The sequence below is a fragment of the Chelon labrosus genome, assembly GCF_963514085.1.
Source record: "Chelon labrosus genome assembly, chromosome: 19".
Taxonomy (NCBI): domain Eukaryota; kingdom Metazoa; phylum Chordata; class Actinopteri; order Mugiliformes; family Mugilidae; genus Chelon; species Chelon labrosus.
The window spans coordinates 2,130,503-2,156,523 of record NC_140352.1 but is presented as its reverse complement, the minus strand read 5'-3'; the positions used below and the strand labels follow the sequence as shown (position 1 = coordinate 2,156,523).

Below are 26,021 nucleotides of genomic sequence, written 5' to 3'. Positions count from 1 at the left end.
AAAATAAAAAAAAAGAAAAGCTCGACTCACTGTCTAACAAAGTAGTAGGTGGTGCACCGAGGTGGAGCAGATCTAATCGGAGAGGGACTTTTTTTTTTTTTGCATACAGACATCTTTCAGTGATTCCAGGTTAGTCCTCCACCGCCGCCGCCGCCGCCGCCGACGTGGACGTGGAGGACAGGTGGAGGGATTAACTCCTCGCTCTGCTTCGTCCGCTGCTCCTCCGTCCGTCTGCCTCTGGAGGGAGGAGGGTGATAGGCGAGGTGGTGGTGGGGAGGTGGGGGCTGTGGTTGGTGCTTGCTTGACGTTTGTTGGGACTTTTTCTTTCCTCCTCCCTCCTGCGCAGCCGTGGAGCTCAGTCCCCCAGGATGACTTTCACAAAGCTAGCCACATCGGTTTCTTTGGCCTCGTGGGAGGTGAAGAAGGGATGTTGCTGAGGAGGAAACAGAGTCAGAAATACTTTGAACATCAGTCCAACAACTCTGCTTTACCTGCTGTACGTGACCTCACTTGCCAAAACATTAGGTACACTAGTGAAAGGGAAGGTGTTCTAATAGAACAGTCCTGCTCTGATGTTGAGTTGATGCTGAAGCAGAGTCAGAAAGGTGGTGATTCACCTGGAGGATCATTTTTAGAGGATGGACTGAATTAAAGGTCTTTCATCTTAGCCCTCTGACTACAACGTCAAAATATTAGGGACACGTGCCAGTTCAATTGTTCTACAAGATGAAAACACAGTTGAATCAACGTCTCTCTGAGTTGTTTTACACCAGAACCTTCATGAAGATTAAGATTCAGTGCAGGACTCTTATATTAGAATGTATTCACTAGTGTACCTAATGAACTGGCAGCTGGGTGTATATTTATTCGCTTCTATAATTTAAATAATAATAATATATTTTGAATTTGAGATGTCAGAGTCCAGGACCTGCAGAGGGTTCCTCCACCCTTCCTACATCGAAGCGGGACGACTACAAACACGACACGGATGTTCATTCGTTCATTCATTCATTCATTCATTCATTCATTTATTCATTCGCTTGTCCTGTGAAGGGTCAGGGTGGGGGGGCTGGAGCCTATCCAAGCTGTCCTGGGCCGAGAGGCGGGGTCCACCCTGGACAGGTCTCCAGTCTATCACAGAGCTACCACACGGATGTTTTTACTTTTATTTAGCTTCTTCTAAACGTCTCCTCTGGTCAGTTCAGTCTCTCTGTTTTCATCCAATGAAACCGTGGCCTGGTCTACTCAGATGTGAGGTGGGGGTGTGGGGGGGGGGGGGTAACGTTAGTCTGAGTGCGCCCTCCGGTGTCTGATTCACAGCATTACAAGGTGCCTGCAGGTGATTCATGTTTCCACAGCAGGACTGCAACAACAACACGACGGCGGCGGTAGGAAGACACTCACCATGAGTTCTGTGTACGTTGGCCGCTCTTTGGAAACTTTCTTTAAGCTGCAGGAGCAAAGAGAGAAAACAAAACCCACAAATGTAAGTCAGCACTGGAACCACGGCGAGCACTGACCTTGACTCACACGTCAGAAACACGTCTGTGATTCGGTTTAGTTTCTCAGGAACGAGATCACAGGAAGTTAAATTCAAATAAATAAATAAAAAAAAATAAAAAAAGGCAGCCGAGCATCATGAGTCAGAGACACAGACAAAGCACTCACGTCAGAGCATCTGCCAGTAAAAGAGAGCTACGAATATATTCAGAATAGAGGACACGCATCAAGAATACGTCAGGTTAGAGAGGGAAAATAATTTAATGAATGAATAGAAAACATCTGAAAACGCTGACAACCGTTCCAGGAGAATTTTTCAGCCTTGACTAGTCCTGCAGAAGGAGGAGTGTCCGTAAACATCTATTTAACCCTGTGAAGCCTGACGCATGAAATAATGAAGAATAATTAAAAATAACTGAATAAAAATAATAATTATGTTTTAAAGCTATTTTAATAATAATTACTTTTAATAATAGTATTAATAAATAAATAAATACTACAATTTATATGAAATTACAAAGCTTACAGGACGTTTAAGTAAAAATAGTTTGATAACCATTTCAAATTTTTAATTTTTATAACAAAAACTCATATTTCAGACTTTTTGTTGGTTTGGTTTTATTTTTTAACTCCGAACAGGATCATTTTTATGACCAAGTTATTTTACCTACTGATTCCTACTGTTTCTGTCCTTGTTCAGACAAAGATGGACCGTTTGACTACTGTCTGTGTGTCTGAATTTCTTCTCTTAACTGGTAAATATAGATTATATATTAAATATATTATAGGTTTTGATTATGTCATTTAATTGCATCAGTAACTTTTGAGGAGGACAAAAGACAAAAATGACCAAAAATCACATGTAAATATCTAAAAATTCAACTAATATAGAATAATTAATTCATAATTTAAATCGTCATTTTAGTCTGTTAAATAATTAAAATTTAATTTATTTTAATTAGAACAAAAAGTCATTGCGTCAGGTATAATACAGGACAGCGACGACTGACGTAAAAAAGTGATTTTTTTTAAATCAAACAGCAACAAGAATATAAATAATAATCTTAACCTTTTCAAAAATTAGCATTAACATTGATATGGGAAAAAAAACTAGAAAGTTCGTGAAGCCATTGTGGAAATGGCTGCCAAAAGCTTCTGACTGCAGAGCCTGGATAAATCCACCAGGGGGCAGATGACGGGCTTTAAATCATCCAGAACAGGTTGTTTTAGGGAAGTATTGATTATATGAGTTAGTTAAAACAGTTTGAAGCTTCAGTTCAAACCTGGATAAATAATTTACAGCTAAAAACCAGGAAGTCATTTTCAAAAAATAAAGTTTCCATGAAATTAGTTTTAACAAGTAAAACAACGCGACGCTAAGCCGTAGCGTCACGCCACGTGTTCCGATATATTCCATCCTGCAGACGACCAGACGTACCACTGAGAGGTGAAGTCCACAAACTCTGGGGAGAACTGGTCGGCAGGAAGCTGGGGCGAAGGTTCTTCCACCACCTGCTTCAGCTGCTGGAAGGGCGTCCCCCACGAGTCGTACGGGAAGCGCAGGATGGCGAGCTCGATCTGAGGGAAGAAGAAGAGAGACGGTCGACAAGAAGCCAGACGTCACAACATCAACTGAGTCTGGAAACGTTCAGGTTTGAATCTAAGTTGGTTCTCACAACTACTGGAAATGTAAGAGAAGAAGAAGAAGAAGGTGGAGGAGGAAAAAAGGAGGAGAAAGAGGAAGAGAAAAAGATGTATTAAGAAGACAAAGGAGTAAAAGATGGAGGATGAGGAAAAGGAGTACGAGAAGAAGCACGAGGAGAAAGTAGGAGAGATGAAGAGGGGAAAAAAAGACAAAGAAGAAAAAATGAGAAACAGGAGGAGGAAGAGGAGGATGAGAAGGATGAGGATAATGTGGGAGGAATTAAGAGGATGAAAAGAAGAAGAGAGAAGAGGAGGAGGAGGGAAGAAGTAGGAGAAAAGTGAGGAGGACAAGAAGGAGGATGAGGAAAAAAGAGAACGAGGAGGATGAGAAGAAGGGGGTGGACAAAAATGAGCAAGAGAGAATGATGTTGAAGTAGAAGAAGAAGAAGAAGAAGAGGAAGGAGGGGAGAATAACTGAGAAAAAGAAGGAAGAGGCGGATAAGAAGAAGCAGGAGGAGAAAACAAGATGGATGAAGAAGATGAAGAATAAGGAGGGAAGAAGGAGGATGAGGAGAAGAGGATGGTGAACAGAGGAGAAGAAGGACAGGAAGCTGAAGAAAAAGGATGGAAATAAGGAGAAGACAACAGAGTATAAAGAGTAGAAGAAGAAGGAAACATTCCCCCCAGACGTCTACATCTGATCCATCAGTCTGATCTGAGTCAGGATCTGACATTAGGAAGTTTTATTCTGATTACTTGAACTGGAGCATAGGTTTAATCATTGTTGACGTATTTTCTCTTTCCTCAGGTGTCTCCTACCGTCCTCTGACACTAATCAACCTGAACTCATCCACTGACTCAGACTCTCATCAAACATGAACGACGGAGACGATGGAGACGATGGAGGTCAAACTCTGAATCCTCTCTGGTCTGAACCGGAAAACTATGAATATTTAACAAGTCTCTGTCTGGAGACGCTTTCCTTTTCAGTTTCACCCTCCAGATATTTTCCATTTATTGTGCGATGATGGATTTTTAAATGGTTAAGTCTGGGCCCACTTACCATGGTGATTCCTAAACTCCAGATGTCTGACTTGACGTTGTAGCCTTTCTGGTTGGTCTCAGGGTTGATCCTCTCCGGCTGTGGGACAGAACATTCAGAGGACGAGGTTGTCAAGGACGACCAGATCGCTCAGCTGTCATCTTAAAGTTGTTGTACACACAGAGCGCACTCACCTGGCCCTAAGAGCCACTCGACCAATCAGCAGCCGAGCGGTTAAAAAGTAGCCGGCTCATTAAGTGTGCGGCTAATAAAACGGCTTTTAGTGCTCAGAGCTCGGTCATTTCCTACCTTGATATCTTGTTCTAGAGTTTATTATTAATTCTTTACATTATTTAGAGACACAAAAATAAAACTTTCTATTGTAATCTAAATTGGCAGAGCTACTGTTAGCTAGGAGGTTAAAAAGAGCTACTGTTAGCTAGGAGGTTAAAAAGAGCTACTGTTAGCTAGGAGGCTAGGAAGCTATTGGGAATTATTATTAACTGGGAAGTTAGGAAGCTAGGAAGATTTACTATTATCTGGAAGGCTGGGAGGTGCTACTATTAGCTGGGAGGCTAGAAAGTACTACTATTAGCTGGGAGGCTAGGAGGTGCTACTATTAGCTGGGAGGCTAGGAAGCTAGGAGGTGCTACTATTAGCTGTGAGGCTAGGAAGAGCTACTATTAGCTGTGAGGCTAGAAGGTGCTACTATTAGCTGGGAGGCTAGGAGGAGCTACTATTAGCTGGGAGGCTAGGAGGTGCTACTATTAGCTGGGAGGCTAGGAAGCTAGGAGGTGCTACTATTAGCTGGGAGGTTAGGAGGAGCTACTATTAGCTGGGAGGCTAGGAGGAGCTACTATTAGCTGGGAGGCTAGGAGGTGCTACTATTAGCTGGGAGGCTAGGAAGCTAGGAGGTGCTACTATTAGCTGGGAGGTTAGGAGGTGCTACTATTAGCTGGGAGGCTAGGAGGAGCTACTATTAGCTGGGAGGCTAGGAGGAGCTACTATTAGCTGGGAGGCTAGGAGGAGCTACTATTAGCTGTGAGGCTAGAAGGTGCTACTATTAGCTGTGAGGCTAGGAGGAGCTACTATTAGCTGTGAGGCTAGAAGGTGCTACTATTAGCTGTGAGGCTAGGAGGAGCTACTATTAGCTGTGAGGCTAGGAGGAGCTACTATTAGCTGTGAGGCTAGGAGGAGCTACAAACCCTTGTACAGAGCTAGCCTCTTATTGTATAACACATATATATAGGTCTCAGGTGAATGTGTCAGTCGATTTGATTCTTTACAGTATTAAAACTTTTACAGCGTAATCTAAAGCAGTGTTTACAGCAGGAGCTCTGACTTTGTTTTAAATTCAGTTTCATTTCTGTAGATTCAATAGACTTAATAAGCTTCATCTTCAAATATTAACAGATTCCACTTATCAGAAACCAAGGTTTAAACTCAGCTCACCGCCATGTAAGGTTTGCAGCCGGCGTCCATGGTCTTAGCCACGGAGTCGACCAGGTATCCGCTGATGCCGAAGTCGCACATCTTGACCTGACCCTGAGTGTTGATCAGCACGTTGGAGGGCTTCACATCTGGAGAGGAGACGCAGGAAAGAGGAGTGAATTCAGAGAGAGGTCGGTCGGTTGGTGCTGCGGTCGACGGCAGTGATTTCTGTAACGGCTACACCAGACTCTGGCTACACCAGACTCTGACTCAGCAGGACTAGAGCCGTGGTCACCGAGGTTTGACACAGGAAGTCAAATAAATCACCAACACCTGGTTTCAGCTGATCTTCATGTACAGAGAATAAATAACGTTTCAACTGATCTGGTTCATCCTCTCTGATCACGTCTGCTCCACCTGGAGTAAAGACATCAGGTGAGGAGGAGGAGGAGGAGGAGGAGGAGGAGGAGGAGGGACATAGAAAGTAGATGAACCAAGATGGAGTCCATGTGGACAGAGACGATGGAGACGTGGAGACATCTTGGTTGTCTTCTCTAGACATTCAGGACTGGAGGAGGACATGGAGATGGAATCATCATCTTCCTCCTTCTACATGTCCTCCTCATTGTTATTCTCCTCCTCCTCTTCATCCTTTCTTCTTCTTCTCCTCATCTACCACCATCTTATTTTGCCAATCCTATCTCCTCTTTCTCCTCCTTTACTTTCTTCTTCTCCGCCTTTTTCACTCACCCCTCTATATTCTTATTCTCCACCCCATTTGTCTCCTCCTCCTCTTTTTCATCCTCCTCCTTTCTTATTTGGCTTGTCCTCTCATATCCTCCTTCTCTTCATCCCTTTGTTCACCTTCATATTTTGCTCATCCTCCTATCTCCTCCTTCTTCATATTTTATTTCTTCTTCTCCTCCTCTTCCTCCATCTCATTTTGCCAATCCTGTCTGCTCCTCTTTCTACTTCTTTTTCTTCTCCTCCTCCTTCTTTCACCTGTCCTCCTATATCCTCCACCTTCTCTTCATCCATCTCCTTCTCCCCTCTTTATTCCTCATCTTTCCCCAGCTTATTTTACTCGTCCCCCTCTGTCTTCTCTTCCTCCTCCTTTTCTTCTCCTCTTCATCCTCCACCTTCATATTTTGCTTATCCTCCTACTGCCACCTTCTTCTTCCCCTGTTCTTTTATCTCCTCCTCTTCCTCCTCTTCATGCCTTTCTTCTTGTTCTCCCCCTTCACTTTCATATTTTGCTCCTCCATTCTCCTCCTACCTCCTCCTTCTTCACCCTTTTCTTCTCCTCATGTTCCTCCATCATATGTTGCCAATCCTTTCATCTTCTCTTCCTCCACCTTAGTTTAGTTGTCCCATCACCTCCGTCTCCTTTTCTTCCTCCTCCTCTGTCCTCACCCGTCACCTTGTTGTCCTCCTTCTCTTCATCCTCCTCCTCTTTATTCATATTCTCCTCATCTTCCTCCTTCTTATTTTGCTTGCTCTTATCTCTTCCTTCTCCTTTCTGCCTCTTTTTCTTCTCCTCCTCCTTTCTCCTGTTCTTTCTTATTTTGCTTGTCCTCCTATATCCTCCTTCTTCTCCACCTTCTCTTCGTCCATCTCCTTCTCCCCCGTCTTATTCTCCTCCTCATCTTTCCCCAGCTTATTTTGCCAGTCCCCCAATCTCCTCCTCCCCCTCCTTCTTTTTCTTCTCCTCTTCATCCTCCACATTCACATTTTGCTTGTCCTCCTATCTCCACCTTCTTCTTCCCTTTTTCTTTCTCCTCCTCCTCCTCCTTCTTCTCCTCATTGATTAAAGACACACTGATCCATGTAAACTCATCGTCCTCCACCAGAGAACAGATCCACTCTCCTCAGTGATTCAGCGTTAATGTCTCTTCAGTCAGATCTGGAGGAAGCAGCTCTGACACCGAGGCGTTAATGGGTTTCCACTCAGGCTCTTACCTCTGTGGATGACTTGCAGATTGCTGTGCAGATGCTCCAGAGCTTTTACTATCTGCAACAACAAAGAGCATCAGTCAGACCTGACCTGTCGTCAAGACGACACAGGAAGCGTAGCCGGCCAACCCACCGACACGGCGATCTTTCCCAGGATGTCCTCAGGGATGGTCAGGCCCTTCTCGATCACCTGCTTGTAGAACTTGTCCAGGGACGTGTCCATCAGCTCCATGCAGATCCAGACGTCGCCCTGGCAACGAGACAAGAGCAGGGCAAACATGAAATAAAAATAAATAAAAACAGCAGGAAGAACTAAGCAGCCGGACGGATTCCAAACAGACAGGAAGTGTTTTTCAGTCGCGGCGAGGAAATCCTGAACATCCACTCACGGCTGCAGGAAGTTTTTTTGTTTCTGGAAGTCTCCAGAGGTGTTTCTCCTCACGCATTTCTTATCGGTGCTTCTGACTCTGATATTATAACGACTATATTATAAAGTCTGATTACTTTCATCACATTTTCATTTATTATTATTTTGTGCTACAGTTCTCAGAATCGATTCATTCAACTTTGTGGACATGATGTAAACAAGTAGAATCTGGTTTGGACTGACGAGGGTTTTTTTAAGGCTCTTCATGTTCTCACAGAAGAAGCTTGTCTGATGAACTTTCAGTCTATGAGCTTAAAAAACGTCTCGAGATGCAGCTTTAGTTTTTTTTAAGAACCAGGATTCTGATTAGAAGCATTTTAAATGGTTCTGTTTCCTGAATATATGTTGTTGTTTTTTGGCCACTGTCCTCTATTTATTATGTCTTCGATAACTTTTATTGATTATTAATTTCACACCAGCTGTGTTTGAGCTGTTTTACCTGAGTTTTTAGGTCCAATTTATTTATTTACATTTAACTCTTTCCATTTCTTACACATATATTTTTATAAATGCACCTTAAACTGCTCAAACTTTGCTTCACTGCAACCATCGCTTCATTTTTCCTCATTTAATATTTATTTCCCTTTGCACTGCTCTCTTCATGCAGACAATCATTTATGAAGAACTGCACGATTATAATCACAGCGTTAAGTGCATTAACGTACATATCGTTAATGCACATTAATGCACGTTAATGCTGGGATTATGAAGCTCGGCCCGACCCGTAGTTACAGCAAACAGAAAAAGAAACAGGTCTTTTGTTCTGTCTGATGATTCTTTTGACTCTTCTTTAAAGTTATTTACATTCACTGTGGATATTCATTAATACACAGGATTAGATGTTACAATCCCTTGTGCCAGAATCACATTCAGAGGCCCTGTCCAACTGAGAAACCCTAATAAACCTACAGTCATGTGATATGATGATTAACCTACAATCTAAATGAACTAAGTAAATGCTGCTGGCTTGTATGGCCCGCTCAGCAGCAGACGCTAACTCAAACCTTGTGAAATATAAGCCAACCAAATGCCGCTGGCTAGCTTAGCCTACAATCTAAATAAACTAACCTAACGCTGCTGGCTTGTAGGCCCACAGAGCAGCAGAGGATAATTCAAACATTGTGAAACATAAGCTAACCTAACGCTGCTGGCTTGTATGGCCTGCTCAGCAGCTAACCATAGCTACCAAGCAACATGAAGACATCAGGAACCTGGCCTAAACAACAGCAGTATGCAGCATGTCATTGGGGTTTTCAAGTGGGCACCTCCCTTGAAAGGGAATATGAACTAGATTATGTCTTGTTGGCCAATCACACAGCTGATACAGAGATCCGTCCTCTTCCTCCTCCTCACCAATGTCAGACCAGGCTGGACAGTTTAGATGCAACACAGTTTTAGAGCATGCATTTGTCATTGCAATAATACTAACATTTGCATAAAACATGCAGGTTTGACGTCTCCAGCGTGTGATTAATCGTTTATTTACCACAGACAATCATGCAGTTAATCCCAATTAGATGTTTTAACCCCAGTGAGTACACCACCACCACCACCACCACCACCACCAACCACTACTGAGTGAGTGTTAACGTGCAGCTACCTCTCTGAATAACGCTCCGTAGAAGGTGACGGTGTAGAAACAGTCCACCGTCCTCATGGAGATGTCCAGGTCCATCAGCAGCCTCTTCTGCTCCTGAGTGTTGACTGTGGCCCGAATCCGCTGAGAGGAAGAAAAAGACAACACCATCATCTTCAACTCTGTTTCCTCCTCATGCTTGATCTTTCAGAGGTTAATTAACCTCCATTTAAAGCTTTATCTTGTCTGAGTATCGCTACTGATTTACTGAATAGATTCATTCAGAAAAATAACTTAAAAACTTAAACTACTGTCCTCATTGGTTCCAGAGGTTCGTGGCGTCTCCTCCATCTTCTCCCTCTGGTTTCCTCATCTTTTAACGTGTCTTTGATTTCGTCCAATCTCTTCTCTGTCTTTTTAAATCCTGACACTGCTCTCAGAGTTTATTGGATTGTTGGCAAGACTCAGCTAATGACAGTAAAAGCTGATTTTCATGCAGATACAGACATTTTTATGAGTCTGATTATGTAGTTTTATTTTTATTTTGTGTTACCGTCGCCTTATTTTTCACATGCAGGTTCAGTAGAATCTGGTTTGGACTGATGATCTTTTGTGTTTTCAAGGCTCTTTAAGGTCTTTAAGGAAAACTTTTACAGATGCAGCTTCAGTTGTTTATTTTTTTCTTGCTCAAAGCCGTAAAGGCTTTTTAAAATCACCTGTTTGTTGATGTGAATTCAATTCGAAATAATTCTGCAAACAAATCTGGTTGGGTCTGACGAAGGATCAAGGTTGGCAATGCTTAAAGAAATATTTTTCAACCAGGAGGTATTCTTAAGGTCTTGTCAGATACGTTTCCGGTCTATGATTCAGCTTCTCCGTCATCTCTTTGGTTCAGAAACCTTCTGTGATGCAGCTTTTTGTTTTTATGCTTGTAACCGTAAAGATAATAGACGTAAACACAGCTCCTGTTGTGTTCTGGATCTTCCACACACATGGATTTGTAACGAGAGGATGCATTAAACAGCGTAAACGATACGGGGTGTGCCACGTCAAGACTCATTTGAATCGGCGGATCTGTTTTTTTAAACCCAGCCCTACTCACTGCTGAATCATCACTTCACTCACCTTCACAGCCATGATCAGACCGCTGGGGACGTGCCTCATCTTGTCCACCACGCCGTACGCTCCGCGGCCGAGCTCGCACATCTGCTCCAGGTCATCGGCCTTCACCTCGAAATTCTGCACAACAAGGAGACGCCACTCGTGAATCTCTGCGCACAGCTGCCCTGCAGAGTTTTTAACATTACTCTCTTTGACTTGAGGAACCAACTGGAGCAGAGAGAGATCAGGCGCCTCTGCCAATGGAAAATTCCGCTTATTTGATGAGTTTAAAATAAATATTTTTACGGCCTGAAGGGCAATAAAAAGCGTTCCAGTCTCCTCACAATCAGAAGTGTTCAATTCGGCTGTAATGTTCAGCCGGGCGTACGCAGCCTTTATGAAGCCAACCTGCACACGCCCATCAAATCACACACAAATAAATAAATGGATAAATAAATAATAGAGCTGAGGAAAAAAAATGTAAAGAATGAAATCACCTTCTCTCCGACTGTTACACTAGCTTTTGAATCCAAATCTCTGGGGGGTCTGAAACACACAAAGAAGTTTTATTACATACAAACAGATTAAAGAGGATAAAAACTATTACTGTGAACCAGATGTGGTAAAAGACACAGAGCAATTTAAATAATTATCTTTTTATCCGCATGCATAATTAAAAATAGATTAACTTCCCATTAGTGACGTGCAAATACGATCTGACATTATTCTTATAAAATAAAAAATATTTGATATAAAATACAGAAAACATAAATAATATTATATTTATTTAAAAGAATTAATAAAAAATTGAATATTAAAACTAATTTTAAAAATCAATGAATAGATTATTAATTAATTTAAAAAATGAAAAGGAGACAAAATATATGCGATAACATTACTATAACTATACATATATATATATAATTATATTTAATTATTATTATATTATAAATATAATTTATATAAATATTAAATCAATTCTAATAAAATAAGAAAATAATTGAAATAACTAAAATAAATACAAACTAATAGAATAATTAAAAGCAATAAAATGATATATAAACAAATGATAATGCGTAAGGTTTTAAGAGCACTGAGACCTGAATGTGAGTGAGGGCTCAGGTACGATGATATTACTGAGAACAAACTTCCTCCTCGTGTCCCCATGGTATAATTTCACATATTCACCATTCAGTTTAAATTTGGTTTAACGATCAGTAAAATAAAATGATGTATCAGCTCAGATAATGTGAGAGCATGAGAAAAATAAACTTACACGGCGGCGGGAGTGGGCTGCTCAAACACCTCCTTGGAGAGCTTGAGCACCGGCTTCCTCCTACCTGAAAACGACAAACATTTATGTTGATTAACTTTCTGATATAATTATGATTTAACAGTTCAGGGATTATTCTCTCTTCTGATAATGACACTTTGACTTGATAGAAAACTTGATAATTCAACACAAAATGGTCTAGGTGGAAACAAGCCCTATGGAAATGTATAAAGAAATATAATGCCTTGATTGTCTATTAAACTTAAAAAATAGACAATCAAGATAAAAAAAAAAAAAATCAGATATAATGGCCGCAGCCACTGAAAGCAGATTTTATACTCAGCTGACAACAAATCAAATGATTTGTAAAGGATCAGTAACTTAATTGGCTATTATTAAATGATTTATCTGTAAATAACTCCGAATCGTCTGCAGAACCCACAATCTTCAGATCTCCAGCTTTACCCCCTAAAAATCTGAAAAGAAGCTGGAACCACAGACATTTTTGGTTTAATCCATTATGTGTCGGAGCTCTCTGTATCTGTCCAAACTTGTGCAATAGTGAAGTGAAGCGAAGTGAAGCAGCAGACTGATGAGACTCCAGAGGACGGTTTCACTGGCGGCAAAGAATACCACAAGATGAAAGCATACTCAGCTTCTTAAGATAGCTCAGGATGAGAGATCAGTTGATCGTCCTGCACAACCTTTTACTGTTTTTACTTTAAGCAACAGCAGAGCGTACGATTACAGGACCGCAGAGGGTATCTGTAACATCGGTCAAACGTTCAAGGTGGCTAATGTGCGCTGGATAACTCACTGCAGATATCCTTCAGATTAAATTGTTAAAATCCTGACTATCTGCAGCCATCAGACGCTGTAAAACTCCCACTGATGCAAAATGACTCAAACATCCTGCAGCCATCGCTCCTTGGCTGTTCCTGCCAGCGTCAGGTCACAGAAAAACGATGCTTGACGTTTTCTTGTTTCCGTCTGAGCTGCGGCTTCATCTCCTCACTGATACTCACGGTTTGGATCCAGTGAGTGACTCCAGATCCTGAGTGAATGTAACAGAGAGCGACAAGTAGAAGAGGAAGACGAGGTCTGGCAGCCCAGGTGTGCTCGCCCAGGTGTGCTACACTGACGGTTTAACAGCCGGACGCCTCGTTAATGTCAGAGAGGTCTGCAGGTAACTGGCTCAAACCTCCACAGACTGGATGGACCCAGTCAGTCTGCACATGGACGCTTAAAAACGTGAGCCTCACAAAACACTGTGACTGCCTACATTAAGCTTCTGCTTTAGTGAAAAAATATATTTAAAATTGATGACACTGCAACTTTGCACAGATAAATAAAGAAAAAACTACAAAGGTAAATGATAAAAAGACAACTAACTACAAAACATAGGTCAAATAAACACATCTAACTACAAACTCAGAGACAGGTAGCTAACTGCACATATAACTAAACAGATAAAGTCAAAGAAAGATCAGTAGCGCTAAGAGGCAGCTAACTACACAGCTACAGTCAAAAAAAAAAAGGCAGCTAACAGACGGCTAACTATGGAGTTACAGTCAAAGAACAACAGCTAACAGTTAACAGAAAGCTAACTGCTACCTGTGGAGTTCAAGTCAGACAAAGACAGCTAACTGCACAGCTAACAGAAAGCTAACTGTGCAGCTAACAGACAGCTAACTGCACAGCTAACAGAAAGCTAACTGTGCAGCTAACAGACAGCTAACTGCACAGCTAACAGAAAGCTAACTGTACAGTTGTGTCAAAGAAAGTCAGCTAACAATACAGCTAAAAGAAGTCAAAGAAAGACAGCTACCGACACAGCTAAGTAAGAAGCTAAGGTCAAAGGCCGCTGATTGCACAGCTAACAGCTAACAAGACAGCCATTGTCACAACTACAAATTCAAAAAAAGACAGCTAACTACACAGCTAACGGACAGCTAACTGTACAGTTGTGTCAAAGACAGACAGCTAACAGACAGCTACCTGTGAAGTTAAAGTCAAAGAAAGACAGCTAACAATACAGCTAACAGGCAGCTAACTACACAGGTACAGTCAAAAAAAAAAAAAAAAGGCAGTTAACAGACGGCTAACTATGGAGTTACAGTTAAAGAACAACAGCTAACAGTTAACAGAAAGCTAACTGCACCATTGTGTCCAGAGCTAACAGCTACCTGTGAAGTTCAAGTCAAAGAAAGACAGCTAACTGCACAGCTAACAGAAAGCTAACTGTACAGTTGCGCCAAAGAAAGTCAGCTAACAATACAGCTAACAGGCAGCTACCTGTGAAGTTAAAGTCAAAGAAAGACAGCTACCGACACAGCTAAGTAAGAAGCTATGGTCAAAGGCCGCTGATTGCACAGCTAACAGCTAACAAGACAGCCATTGTCACAACTACAAATTCAAAAAAAGACAGCTAACTACACAGCTAACGGACAGCTATTTGCACAGGCTAAAGTCAAAAGAAAACAGCTAACTACAAAATAGGAGAAATGCAGCTAACAGGCAGCTAAAGTCATAAAATCAAGGGAAAGCTAGCTGCTAAGATAGCAGCACCTAACCTTCGCTAAAACAAAAGCTAATTTAAGTTAGCTAGTCGGCGCATGTAAATGAATAATGTGCATTTTAATAAGCTTTCATTCCAGGTTGTTAATCCACACAGTTAAACAAGGCAACGGAATAAAAAGTGCTAATCTACTGCTAGCAGCTAGTTTAGCAAATCTCAGTTAATGACCTTTACATCATATAGAGCTGTATTTAACTGTAAATGAGTGTGTTGTTGATTTATTGTGATTATTTACTAGTTTCTTGATTTTATGGCTAATATATATTATTAATAATAACATTTTATACACTACTACTTGTAGTATTTATGTGGTGTCTTATTCTTTTTTAATCACTTGTGTGTTTTGTCCTTTGGACTGTGTGCTTGCTGCACTGCAATTTTCCAAACTGTGAGATAAATAAAAGATTATCTTATCTTATCAATTGCAAAAATAAATATAATGTCACTAATAACAGCGGTGACGTTTGTTGGTTAATGACATTATGAAGACCTGGCTGATATGGAGTGAATCTGCTCTGTTGTAGTTTTTCCAGCACATGCAGGTGAGGTGTAGCTGCAGGAGGACGAGCAGCCATGTTGGATCTGTATCAGCTTGTTTACTATCCAGTGGAAACATGTGTGACGCTGTGAGCAGCTGATGCATGCTTTGCCGTAACATTTAAGGTAACCACGGCGTCCACACCCTCCGATGACATAACGTGCTATTAAAAGAATAACCCAAGGTGTGTCCCTTCAAGAGACGTGGAGCAGCGCCAGGGGAATAACTAGAATTTTTTACATTGCTCTCAGAGGAGAATGTACAAACAGAACCGGACGGATCTGTGATTCAGAAACCTTTCCTGAAGGCTGATCACATGCGCACACACACACACACACACAAACACCGGCGTGTCCTGGTTTGTCCAAACAGCGCAGGGTGTGACGCTGCTCTGCTATGCGTCCCTCCACTAGTGGCCTCTTGCTGCCGGGCCTCCTGGTCTCCACTTTCCAAAGCAGCTTTGTTGCACTAAAATGTCACTTTGAGCCCCTCCTACATGCATTTACACAGACAACAATAGTAACTGGAAACCAGCACCGTGCTAACAACTCACACTGGAAACCACAAAACACTCAGAGAAGCAACACCTGCACAGAGTCTGCACGCTGCTTCATCCAAGCTGCTTTAATAGTGGACGGTGCTTTTTTTTTTATTAACGTGGAGGCTGACTCACGGCATCCGTGGTTATTTTGGAAACCACTTCATTCTTGTCCTGGAATTGTAGGAAATGTTTTAAATGAGTCAAAACCTAGTAATAGATCAGCTCAGAGGTGCATGTGGTTAGACACCCACTTGCCAGTTTATTAGGTACACTGGTGCATGCATTTTAATGCAGCAGTCCTGCACAAAACACATTCTGGTGTTCAGCATTAGTTTCAAATTCAAGCGTGTTTTCATTGCCGAGGCTGTGTTCCTAATATTTTGGCAACTCCATTTTAGTCAGTGGGCTTGGCTAAACAGCAGAAACACTCATGTATTTAATGAAAACAGTTTTAAAAAGGATCTCTGGATGATTTCTTGTCTTCACAGTAATCGTGAGTCTAATCATTTATATCTGCAGCTTATCTGCATGAAATGATCCATCCCTATCACTTTAACATCGGCCCTGCTCTGTGCACAGCTAACTGCTAACAGTCAGCATTCAACAAGAGGACAAATGTATTTAGGGAAGCTAGCATGATCTGGTAAAAAAAAAAATATTCAGTAGTAGCGGGAACGCAGAAACCAAAACACAGCTGCTAACCTGCCACAATCACTCAGAGAGAAAACCTCCAGCTCCTGCTGTTACAGCAACTGTGAGCAAAAACAAACAGTGAGGGCTGAGAGGACGTGGATCACTTCATCCCAACGAGCAGACACGGTTTAATCAGGTCTTGGACGAGATTTGTAATTAATATATTTAGGAAATAAAAGTGCCAAAAGAAATAAAATGTAAAACTGACAGGAGGAGGAAAATATGCAAAACAAGAAACAGAAGGAAATATTAAGCCTTCAAAGACTCAAGACATCATTAAGCTGATTATTCCACAGTCTGAGGGCGCAAAAAAATCATTGATGTTATTCTGATTAAGTCCATTTATAGTGCTTTAATAAAAGTGATCAAAATAACCTAAAACTAAAATGTAATATAACACGAAGCATGAATGGGTAGCATGAAAACAAGCAGCAAAAAAAAACAAACATGCACAAGTTTGTTCCACTGGAAGAAGAGATGACCCGAATCTACGTTAGAACGAATTTCCTAGAAGCAGTGAAAGTCTCCAACCTGCTCCAGCTGAACTTTAGAGATTTGGTTTGACTTCAAGTTTACACGAGGAATGACCAGAGAAACCATGTTGACTGAATTAGTGTTCTCTGATTGAAGAGTTTTTTTAAAAGTTTTTAAAAGACATGCTCAAAAGCTGACACAAAGGAATTAGATATGATGCAGACATTTTTTAAATGATCGGTATCTGGATTCAGTCAAGTCTAATCTTTCGTAGTCATTTAGTTTAGGTCTGGCACAAACCAAAACCACATCCCTGTACCATCGAAATTTCTTCTTCTTCTGTTTTAGTTGTGGTCGGCTAGCGTCAGAAGAACCAGAATCCTGTGACAAACCATGTCTGCTGAGTCAGACGTTAGTCAGTAACTAGTGTAATGTGGATGTGTGGTGAGGTGGTAGTAGTTGATCATCTAAACAGAATCCATGGAGTCCACTCAGTCAAAGGCTGCACCCAAACAACAAACACTGAACGTTTAAAAGAAGAGAAAAGTTTCCTGGAGACAGCGTCAAGGAGAAACATCTTCCAGAGAGGGTTAGGGAGTTTATGGCAGCGTTGGACGACCAGAACATTTCTGGAGTAGAGAACACAAGGTACCAGCTACCCTCTCCACACTACATTAACTTTGACTGAAAGATTTATTGGACTGAATCCAGTCCACTCTAGGAGAAGACAAGGAAGACAAGGACAGACTTTAGGAAGCTACAGGAGACCAACTCTAGGACATTTAGGATCAGAAAGGGACTCAATATTAAAAGATCGAGAATCACTTGATTGTCACGGGAGGACTTTCTTCAACTTGCTTTTTTTGTATGTTTAAATTAAAATTAAATGAATAAAGTAATATAATAATAAATTTAATATTCTCTCATTAGAAATCTACAGAGACAGGTTTCGCATGTCTAGTCTGGCAAGATTTCTAACGCATGGTGAGATTCATCCACTTGCGATGGTGATCCAACTCTGAGAGTCCTAAAAGCCAATTGGATTTTAAGTATGACGACAGAGAAGAGCGGCACAAATGCAACGACACGTGAAAGATGAGAAACTAGAGGGAAAGGATGGAGGAGACGCCACAAATCTCAGGAACCAACAACTACAGTTTAGAAATCAGTAGCGACCCCAGTCCGTTCACTGCATTTAACCCGTGACCTCCGATTCAACCTCTGTGGCTGAACTAACAACAAGTTCCACATGTAGAGCAGGACTCTTCTTCACGCTCGTATGCATTAACCAGACCTGGAAGTTTGTCAGATGATTGACCTCAAACAATGTCAGAACAAAAGCCACACTGTGCGATCACAGCGAAGCGACAGCGGCCTTTTTCCTCCTCCTGCTGACTGACCGAGCAACGCTTCTGCCTCCAAGCTGCTCTGAGATCATGAGACAAGAGGCGGCATGCTCCTCAAAGATTCATTCTCCAAACCTCTGCACACCTGCCCCAACACAAGATTCGACTGTAAAAAAAAAAAAAAAAAAAAAGGCTGCATGTACGAGATACGCAGCGGATCCAAACCTGAAACGACAAGAAGAGAGGAGCCAAAGAAGCTGAGAGGAGGTGGTGGGGGTCGGAGGGGCACGGGATTATGTAATCTCCATGGCTGGAAGGAATAAGCATGAGCTCTGCTTTGTATAATAATGTGAGGCAATGATAGAGGAAGTGTTCAGGCAGCGCCAGAAAATGTCACCATGACCAGCTCCTAGTTCACAAATAAAGCGATTCACTCGTCGTCCGTCTTTTTGTACCCGACAGTTGTTCTCTAGTGGACGTTTCAGGATCTGGTTGCCTAGGTAACCCTCTTGTATATGAGTGACACAAACTAAAAAATATTGCTAGTGTAGGAATGGAGGTTGAAAACGCTGTCGCTCCATCTGGGTTCACGTGACTCTAGTCTGGAAGCCAGACCGACTTCCCCTCCTACAATCTTTTTGTGGTGGAACATTGTCCTGGAGTGTCTCCGTTGGGAACGGACTCTGCTCCTGCACAGATCTGCCGGGCCAATCAGATTATTTGGGTGGGGCTTCATGTGATGATGGACAGAAGAGTAACATTAAGACAACCCATTAATATGTCGCCAAAAAGTCATGATCAGTTGCCCTAGCTTTGCACGACACTAGCCTGGAAGTCAGACTTACTTTGAAGCCTACGAATTTACTGCAACGGAAAGTTGGTCCAGAGTCTTTCCTACTGTTGACAAGAAAGACCAAAAACCAGCAACTAAATGTGGGGATTGATAATTACATAAAACAGCTGGATACTGGAGACCAAGTTTCCTCGCCTACAATATTTTGTGGAGTCTCTCCATTGGGAACCAATTCTCAAATCACATCATTGAACAAGAATGCATTAATCGCTTAACGTCTCACACTTCATGGCTCTGATTGGTTGTAGGACTATCCAGTTTCTATACCAGTCCGCTCCACGTCTTTGACCAGCTTTGAATTAACTGGGAGTTAGATGAAGTCAGGCACTGCCAAGGCTGACACACATTAAGCTTCAGAACTTCTTTGGGAACCATATGGGTACGGAAGGGTTGTACATCTTTAAATGTACAATCATTGGTTAAATTATAACATTATGTGCAGCAGATTTTGTTCTATAGATAAAAGTCTTCATGTTAAAATCCATAAATTCATATTTTTCTGGTTTGAAGTATCGCAGCTGAACAAATTCCTGAAATTCCACAACTGCATAGACTCAATATTTTCCTAAGGGCCATGAACAAATCAGGAGGTGACCGGTCTTTCAAGTTCATCTGCTTCATTTTATGGCATATTGAAACCGGTTGGTATTTCTGAGGTTTTGGTGCCAGCTACCAGATTTCTAATCAATGCAACTGCAAGTTGGAAGTGTAAAGAACACACACATGTATAGTACTACACTCTGCTTCAAGTAGATCAGGAAACATGGCGTGTAATCTAAAAATACCCCGACTGTCTCCAGATTACGTTGCATAACTCTACTGCACGATTCCTTCTTTAATTCTTGCCGAGCTCAGAATCAAACTTGCACAATGTGGTAGGGCAGCGTGGGTTAATTCAAAGCAGCCGTACATATAATTCCCAGTGATTTGCAGCACATGAGCTTTCAAGCATGCGGTGAGATGCCAGAGGGAGGCCACGGGAGACCGGGCGCCTGTGCCGGGACACTCCTTGTTCCCAGCGAAACCAGTAGAGAGAACAAGGAAGGTGAGTTTACTGACTGTGATTACAGTTTCCTCAAGTGAGAACAGAACAGCTGAGGGACACAATGCTGCCAGTTTCTGCCACACCCAGTACGAATGTGCAATCTGCCTCGTCATGCATGCACGTCAGTTAGGAGTGATAAAAGAGAAAATAAATGCTGACAGGAAGGTTTGCAGGGAAGTCAGCGTTGCAGAACGAGAGAGTGCAAGCAGAAAGGCTCGGTGTGGGAGGGCAGGCGGTGGCCGGCCTGCGGGATAATGAGCCCGGATGACGGGGAACGCGCCGTGCCAGCTGCTAACCCACACATGCACTCCGGCTGGAATTCCAACAATCCCAAGAGTTCCTCAGTGGAATTCCACAGAGCCAGAGGAAGACAGATCAATCAGAGAGAGAGGGAGGCAGCCAACCGCAAACAGTGACACAAGGAAGGACAAGGAGAGACAGGAGAGGGGAGGGAGGAAGGGCAGTAACGGGTGCTGGTAGGAGAGAGGCATTTGAAAATAACTCCAGCCAGAGTCCTCGGCTGTTTGCCCCCTCTGAGTGAGATACTCCACACTTCCAAAGATGGCAGGTCCTTTAGGTGACAGCTGTTGGACGCTCCTTTGGGAACCATGCCGTCACCAGCTCACGCTACACTTCCTGTGCAGGGTGTCGTCTTCAGGTTGTCCCACCATGACTGCACAGGCTCAACACAGGCTGTACCTGAAGGCCTGGACGAAACCCGGGGCGGCAGGTCCTGCACAGTCATCAGCTTTGTTTCATAACATGTGCAAACTGGTTGGTTTGCAGAAAATGAGAGCTAATGTGAACGTCAGCATGAATGCTCAACAGATTCCTGAGAATGTTGCATTACCTCAACCTCAACTCATACAGTAATATTCTGACCTCTACATATATAGTTGTTTGCCTTTATTTTAACTGGAGACAGTATACAACTCATTAAAACACAATCAACACCTCCCTGGAAGAAAGACACATTTCAAATGTGATCTGACAACACATCTCAGAGTCAGAACCGGTTTTCAGCGTCCCTAAGACTGTGTTTGTTGTCCATCTTGCAGAAGCACAACTGATATACTGGTAGGTGACAAGAACATGCAGAAGTTATGCACGGCCCAAACTTGAAGTCCTGGCGCAGCTTCAGGTCGCCTCAGAGAATGAATGCTACTGAACAAATTCCAGAGACCACGAGTGAACAGACTTAGTATGTTCCTCAAGGCCTTGCAAGTTAATCTGCTTCAGTTCATTCAAACCAACATGTTTGAATATGGTTCAGACCTCACATGAGCATTCGTCCCAGGCACTCTGATCACAAGTGTCCAGGTTAAACAGGTCCAGGTGTGAACACTGATCTGGTCTCTAGAGTCCAGGTTAAACAGGTCCAGGTGTGAACACTGATCTGGTCTCTAGAGTCCAGGTTAAACAGGTCCAGGTGTGAACACTGATCTGGTTTCTAGAGTCCAGGTTAAACAGGTCCAGGTGTGAACACTGATCTGGTCTCAGTCCACATGTGGAGGTGGTCTGGGACACATGTGACCTCCTTCCTTTGGTAGTGTGAACACACAATGAGTCCTGGGTTTCCAACATCTGGATCATGTCTCCAAGTCAACAAGCAGCTGTTGATGGTTCTGATCCAGCGGTAGGTAGAGATCCATTAGAGACAGCAGCTGGTACAATATTCTACTGACCACATGATGGCGCTGAAGAGATCAGATCTCAAGTGCTGGCTGGGGACGCATGTGGAGACACATTTCTATTAAGACCAGGTGTCAATACAGGGACTTAAAGATGGATGGCTGCGTTCGTTCCAACATCTCCCCAGAGTCCCTGGACTAAAGACATATTTCCACAGTAGTCCGACAACACATCTTGGAGTAAGAACGTTTTCTGAAACCATAACCCATCACTAAATCTCAATTGATTTGCTGACAGGTGATGAGAACATTCAGAAACGAGCCAAACTCTAAATCACGTTGCTGCTTTACAGACAGTAGATAGTTTCCTCAAGTCAATGTCATGCTGCGTTACATAAATTCAGACGTCATTTTCAACCTTGTGCTCTTCATCACTTTATCGTAAAACAGCCAACAAACATTTCTGCAGCAATCCTGACTCGACTCAGACCTGACGAACGTCATAATGCACAAGGTTAATCCTCAAGTGAGAAAAAAGGCGTTGAGAGAGTTTCGTAGCCTTCAACTAAAAAAGACTGAGTCACTGACGCACAATGAAATGAAGATTCAAAGACTCAAAGAGTTTCAGTGTCATGTCCACAGCGTAGCAACATATTTCCCAGTACAATAAAATTCTTCTTTTGCCTTCCCCCTAAATGCCTAACAATATAAAAAATCTAATATAAAGTTATATTTATATATTTAAATATCCAAAAAAAGGTTTATAAAAGTCAGCTGGAGTTTTCTGAGAAGACGTTTCACCACTCATTCGAGTAGCTTCTTCAGTTCTAGGGGACTGGTGGGAAGTTGAGGTTTAAATAGGAACTCCTCCTGAAACTTGCTCGCTGTTATATATTTAAACAATGCAGACACACATCATAAAAACAAACAGATATAGACATCTGTGTCAAGTTTTAGACAACATCTGCTTCCACAGATGTAGGAGATTCAGACGCTGTGAAGATGTGTGATGATTTGCTGCTGTTCTCTATTTAACATTGTTTTTATTTGACTGTCCTTGATTTTTAAGGCACTTTGAGCAAATAAATAATAACATTTCTCCATTTTCTGACTTTCTATTAATTAAACAAAGAGATTAGTTTGTCTTGTAGATAATTGTAGATAAGAATCTTGCAGATTTTCTGTATTTCTGTGTTTAATTGGGCGTTGAGATGTTTTGTTGATTCTTCCTACACTCTCAACCCAAGATAAATCACCGTTTTCCTTTCCCATTGCTGCTAAGGTGCTAATTGGAGCTGGTGATGGGTTATTTTATTCAACACAAGTTGAAAACAATCGCCTGGAGAGAAAAAAAAAGGTGTAAAAACTGCTGAATGCTGGGTAATGTCAGCACCATCAGACTCCTCTTATACAATTAGAGCAGCTTGAAAATTCAAGCAGGAGAGAAAAAATTTAAAAAAAGCTGCCAGTGCAATAATCACTTTCCTGCGTCTCCATCTAAACGTGGAGCGTTGACGAATAATTAAATGATTTTTAAGCCGACGTTCAGTCACCCGTCCTCCTGCTGCTGCTGCTAATGCTCAGTGTTTGACAGAGATGACGTGAAGGCAACAGGACCACGTTTCAGCGTCAATCTTCATCCATTTTTCAGACAACCTCTAAATTTAGCTGCACTGGTGGGTAAAAACATGCAACACATCCACAGAGCACATTAAGATCCAGTCCCAATACATGCATCCACCATCATCCACTATCCTGCATTGCAAGGCTGCTGTGTTACTGTGCAACACCACCCCCCACCCCTCTCCTTCACCCTCATCCTCATCACATCTCAGCAGCGAAATCTGGAAACCTGCTGCCATCGCGACCACGAGACGAGACCTGGATTTATGTCTCTCTCTCTCTCTCTCGTTTCCAGCACCACGCTCTCACAGGAACATCTCGCTGCTCTCAGTGCAGCAACGCCGGGTTAAAAAGGAATGATTTGTTGTCTGGATGTAGACTATCATCTGAACAATGCTCTCAACAACTCCGCTGGGTTTTTGCGGGCCAACAATCAGCTCGTCCAGACTGCAAATTTAGTATCTGTGCAGCTGGGAGGGCCGCTGTAACGCTGCTGTCAGCCACCGCAGCCGACCGGCACTCAGGGAGGACTCTCACCAGGCTTCTGGGCCAAATGAGAGTCGAAGGAAACCAGCAGCATGAAGCAGCACAAAGATCTGGTGCTTATTTTTAGCTTACTCCAACAGATTTCCTTAAAAAATTCAAAGATAAGAGGCTGCTGCAGACAGCTCAGCAGTGACCTGGTTCCTCTGAGGATGGAAGCTTCCAGGGTTCAGGTCTAATCTGAGCTTTGTCTCTAAAATAATGTGTGAGAGTGTTTCCAGCTTGTTCCTAAATCTGGATCATGTCTCCAAGTCAACAAGCAGCTGTTCATGGTTCTGAAACAGCGGTAGGTGGAGATCCATTAGAGACAGCAGCTGTTATTTATGAAGTTGCACAAACGCTCGATGCTTATTTTTAAGCTTAGTCCAACTGAGTTCCTTAAAAAAAAATCCACAGACATAAACTGATTTGCGCAATCTGCGTTTGAACCTCAACATTTTCTTCTCCAATCACAAGATTCAGTCGCTCTAAACTACAAATAAATGTGCAAAGTTAAAGTACATATTAGGCCTTTTATTTAACATCATTACAGCTGCAACTGAGTGCAGATTTCTCCTTTATATATATATATATATCATAAAGCAGATCTACTGAGGGTCGGTGCTCTCACAGCTGCAGATGAGCAGATTCAGCCTTAAGGTGGCCGACGTGAAGTCACAAACTTAACCGACTCTTCTTCTGTGTTCAGTTTTCTGCAGAAAACAACGTCAGTGGACGACAACAGAAACCCACTTCTGCTCAGGAAAGTCCCAAAGCGACTCATTCATGTAGCAAGCAAATCAAAACCTACTCATCGGAAGGTGAAGCTCCTGTTTTGTGTAGGTGGACACTTGACTGCAGCAGATAAACAGGCTCTCTGCTACCTGCTCACCTCCTCTCTGTGCGTGCTATGTGTGTTATGCATGTTGTGCAATGAACCAGCCTCACTTTGGACTTCTTGGAAAAGACAGAGCAGGGGAGGAAAAAGGCCCGAGCTGCTTTTCGCTGCAGCTGTTTTTCCCCTGCACGGCTGCGTTCACTGGTGATCTTAAAGAGCTGCAGGGAGTCGCTGCACTGCTCGGCCTGCTGCTGCTGCTGCTGCTGCGGCTGCTGCTGCAGGGTGGTAAAGTCGGGGTCAAAGGTGAGAAGCTGCACATCAGTGGACACCCAGAGGTTTGACACACGGGAGCAGCAGCTGACACAATCTGCTGCTGCTCCTGAACGCACCACCACCTTAAAGCTATTATTAGCTTTTCATTTTCTCCCCGTTCAGCAGAAACAAACCTGCAGCCAGTGAACACTCTTTGACAGCTGCAGCCGTGAACGCGTTCACCATTTACCTTGAGCCGCGTGCACGGGGGCCCGTGCATCAACTGAGTTGCAGAGTTTCTAATAAAGAGTTGCAGTGTCCTTGTCTATCTCGTGACTGTTAAAAGGCGCCCCTGTGCTCGCCATCCGCGCTAATAGCGAGAGAGAGAGGGCGCACACGCAGCATCGTCTTACCAGGAACTGTGCAAAGGGGAAGATCTTCAAACAGGAAATGCAACTGACCCTCCTAAAGCCGTCTAACTTTAAAATGCACCGGCCGTGCTCGAGCTGCAGCGGTGCATGGTGCAAACCGTGCAGCCGTGATTGCACGTCGGTGTTTTTTTTGTTTTTTTTTGCACGGATCGGGGTTCGTGTTCTTACCTCCCTTCGGCTGAGACATTTCCCCTTTGCTTTGATGAGGGGGAGGGGAAGCACAAAAGACTTTGCCTTCTTTCTCGCTCCCTCCCTCCATCGCCCTCGCCGTGGAGCGTCAAGCGGCTCGCTCTTGCAAAACAAAGATGCAAAATACAAGCCTCGATCCTCATGCACTTGGAGCCGTTTCGGGTCCGCGGCGTGCGTGTCCGTGCACAGAGCTCCGGTCCGGATGCACGAGCCCCGCAGGCGTCGGGAAAACGGGTAATTTCTGCAATCGCGCTGCAAAGAATCCTCCGCAGCACTTACATGATGGGCCAAAGGCTGGCAGCTGAAAGCTCCTAACTTGGATCAGTGTGAGCCCTGCGAGAGAGAACGTTCTTCCTGCTTGGGGCGCAGAGCACTATGGGAAGTGTAGTCCCGCAGGCACCGCGGCGTTTAGCTGCAGCTTAAAGCTGCTGCTGCTGCTGCTGCACGTTTATAAAGAGAAGAAAAGAAATGCTGCGTTTATCTGACAGATGTATTTATTCAAAACATTAAATCACCCCCG

The 26,021-nt window shown here is 42.9% G+C and overlaps 1 protein-coding gene across 1 annotated transcript; it reads right to left on the bottom strand.

Annotated features, from left to right (window-relative positions):
* map2k6 (mitogen-activated protein kinase kinase 6) lies at positions 1-26,021 on the bottom strand. Its single transcript, XM_084567854.1, has 12 exons — positions 25,481-26,021; positions 11,951-12,014; positions 11,172-11,220; positions 10,699-10,812; positions 9,598-9,717; positions 7,704-7,820; positions 7,577-7,628; positions 5,639-5,766; positions 4,208-4,285; positions 2,939-3,078; positions 1,405-1,450; positions 1-433 (listed from the first exon to the last, which is right to left on the bottom strand). Exons 1-12 carry the CDS (start codon positions 25,569-25,571, stop codon positions 356-358), a joined length of 1,077 nt encoding a protein of 358 aa, XP_084423980.1. The 5' UTR covers positions 25,572-26,021; the 3' UTR covers positions 1-355.

What these genes read in the sequence shown, in the direction of transcription:
- map2k6 (XM_084567854.1), bottom strand. Translation starts at nt 25,571, where the DNA reads ATGGAGGGAGGGAGCGAGAAAGAAGGCAAAGTCTTTTGTGCTTCCCCT. An exon ending in TGGGAAAGATCGCCGTGTCG is followed by an intron (nt 7,629 to 7,703) that starts GTGGGTTGGCCG and finishes TTGTTGTTGCAG; the next exon opens with ATAGTAAAAGCTCTGGAGCA. An exon ending in CAACGTACACAGAACTCATG is followed by an intron (nt 434 to 1,404) that starts GTGAGTGTCTTC and finishes TTTCCTCCTCAG; the next exon opens with CAACATCCCTTCTTCACCTC.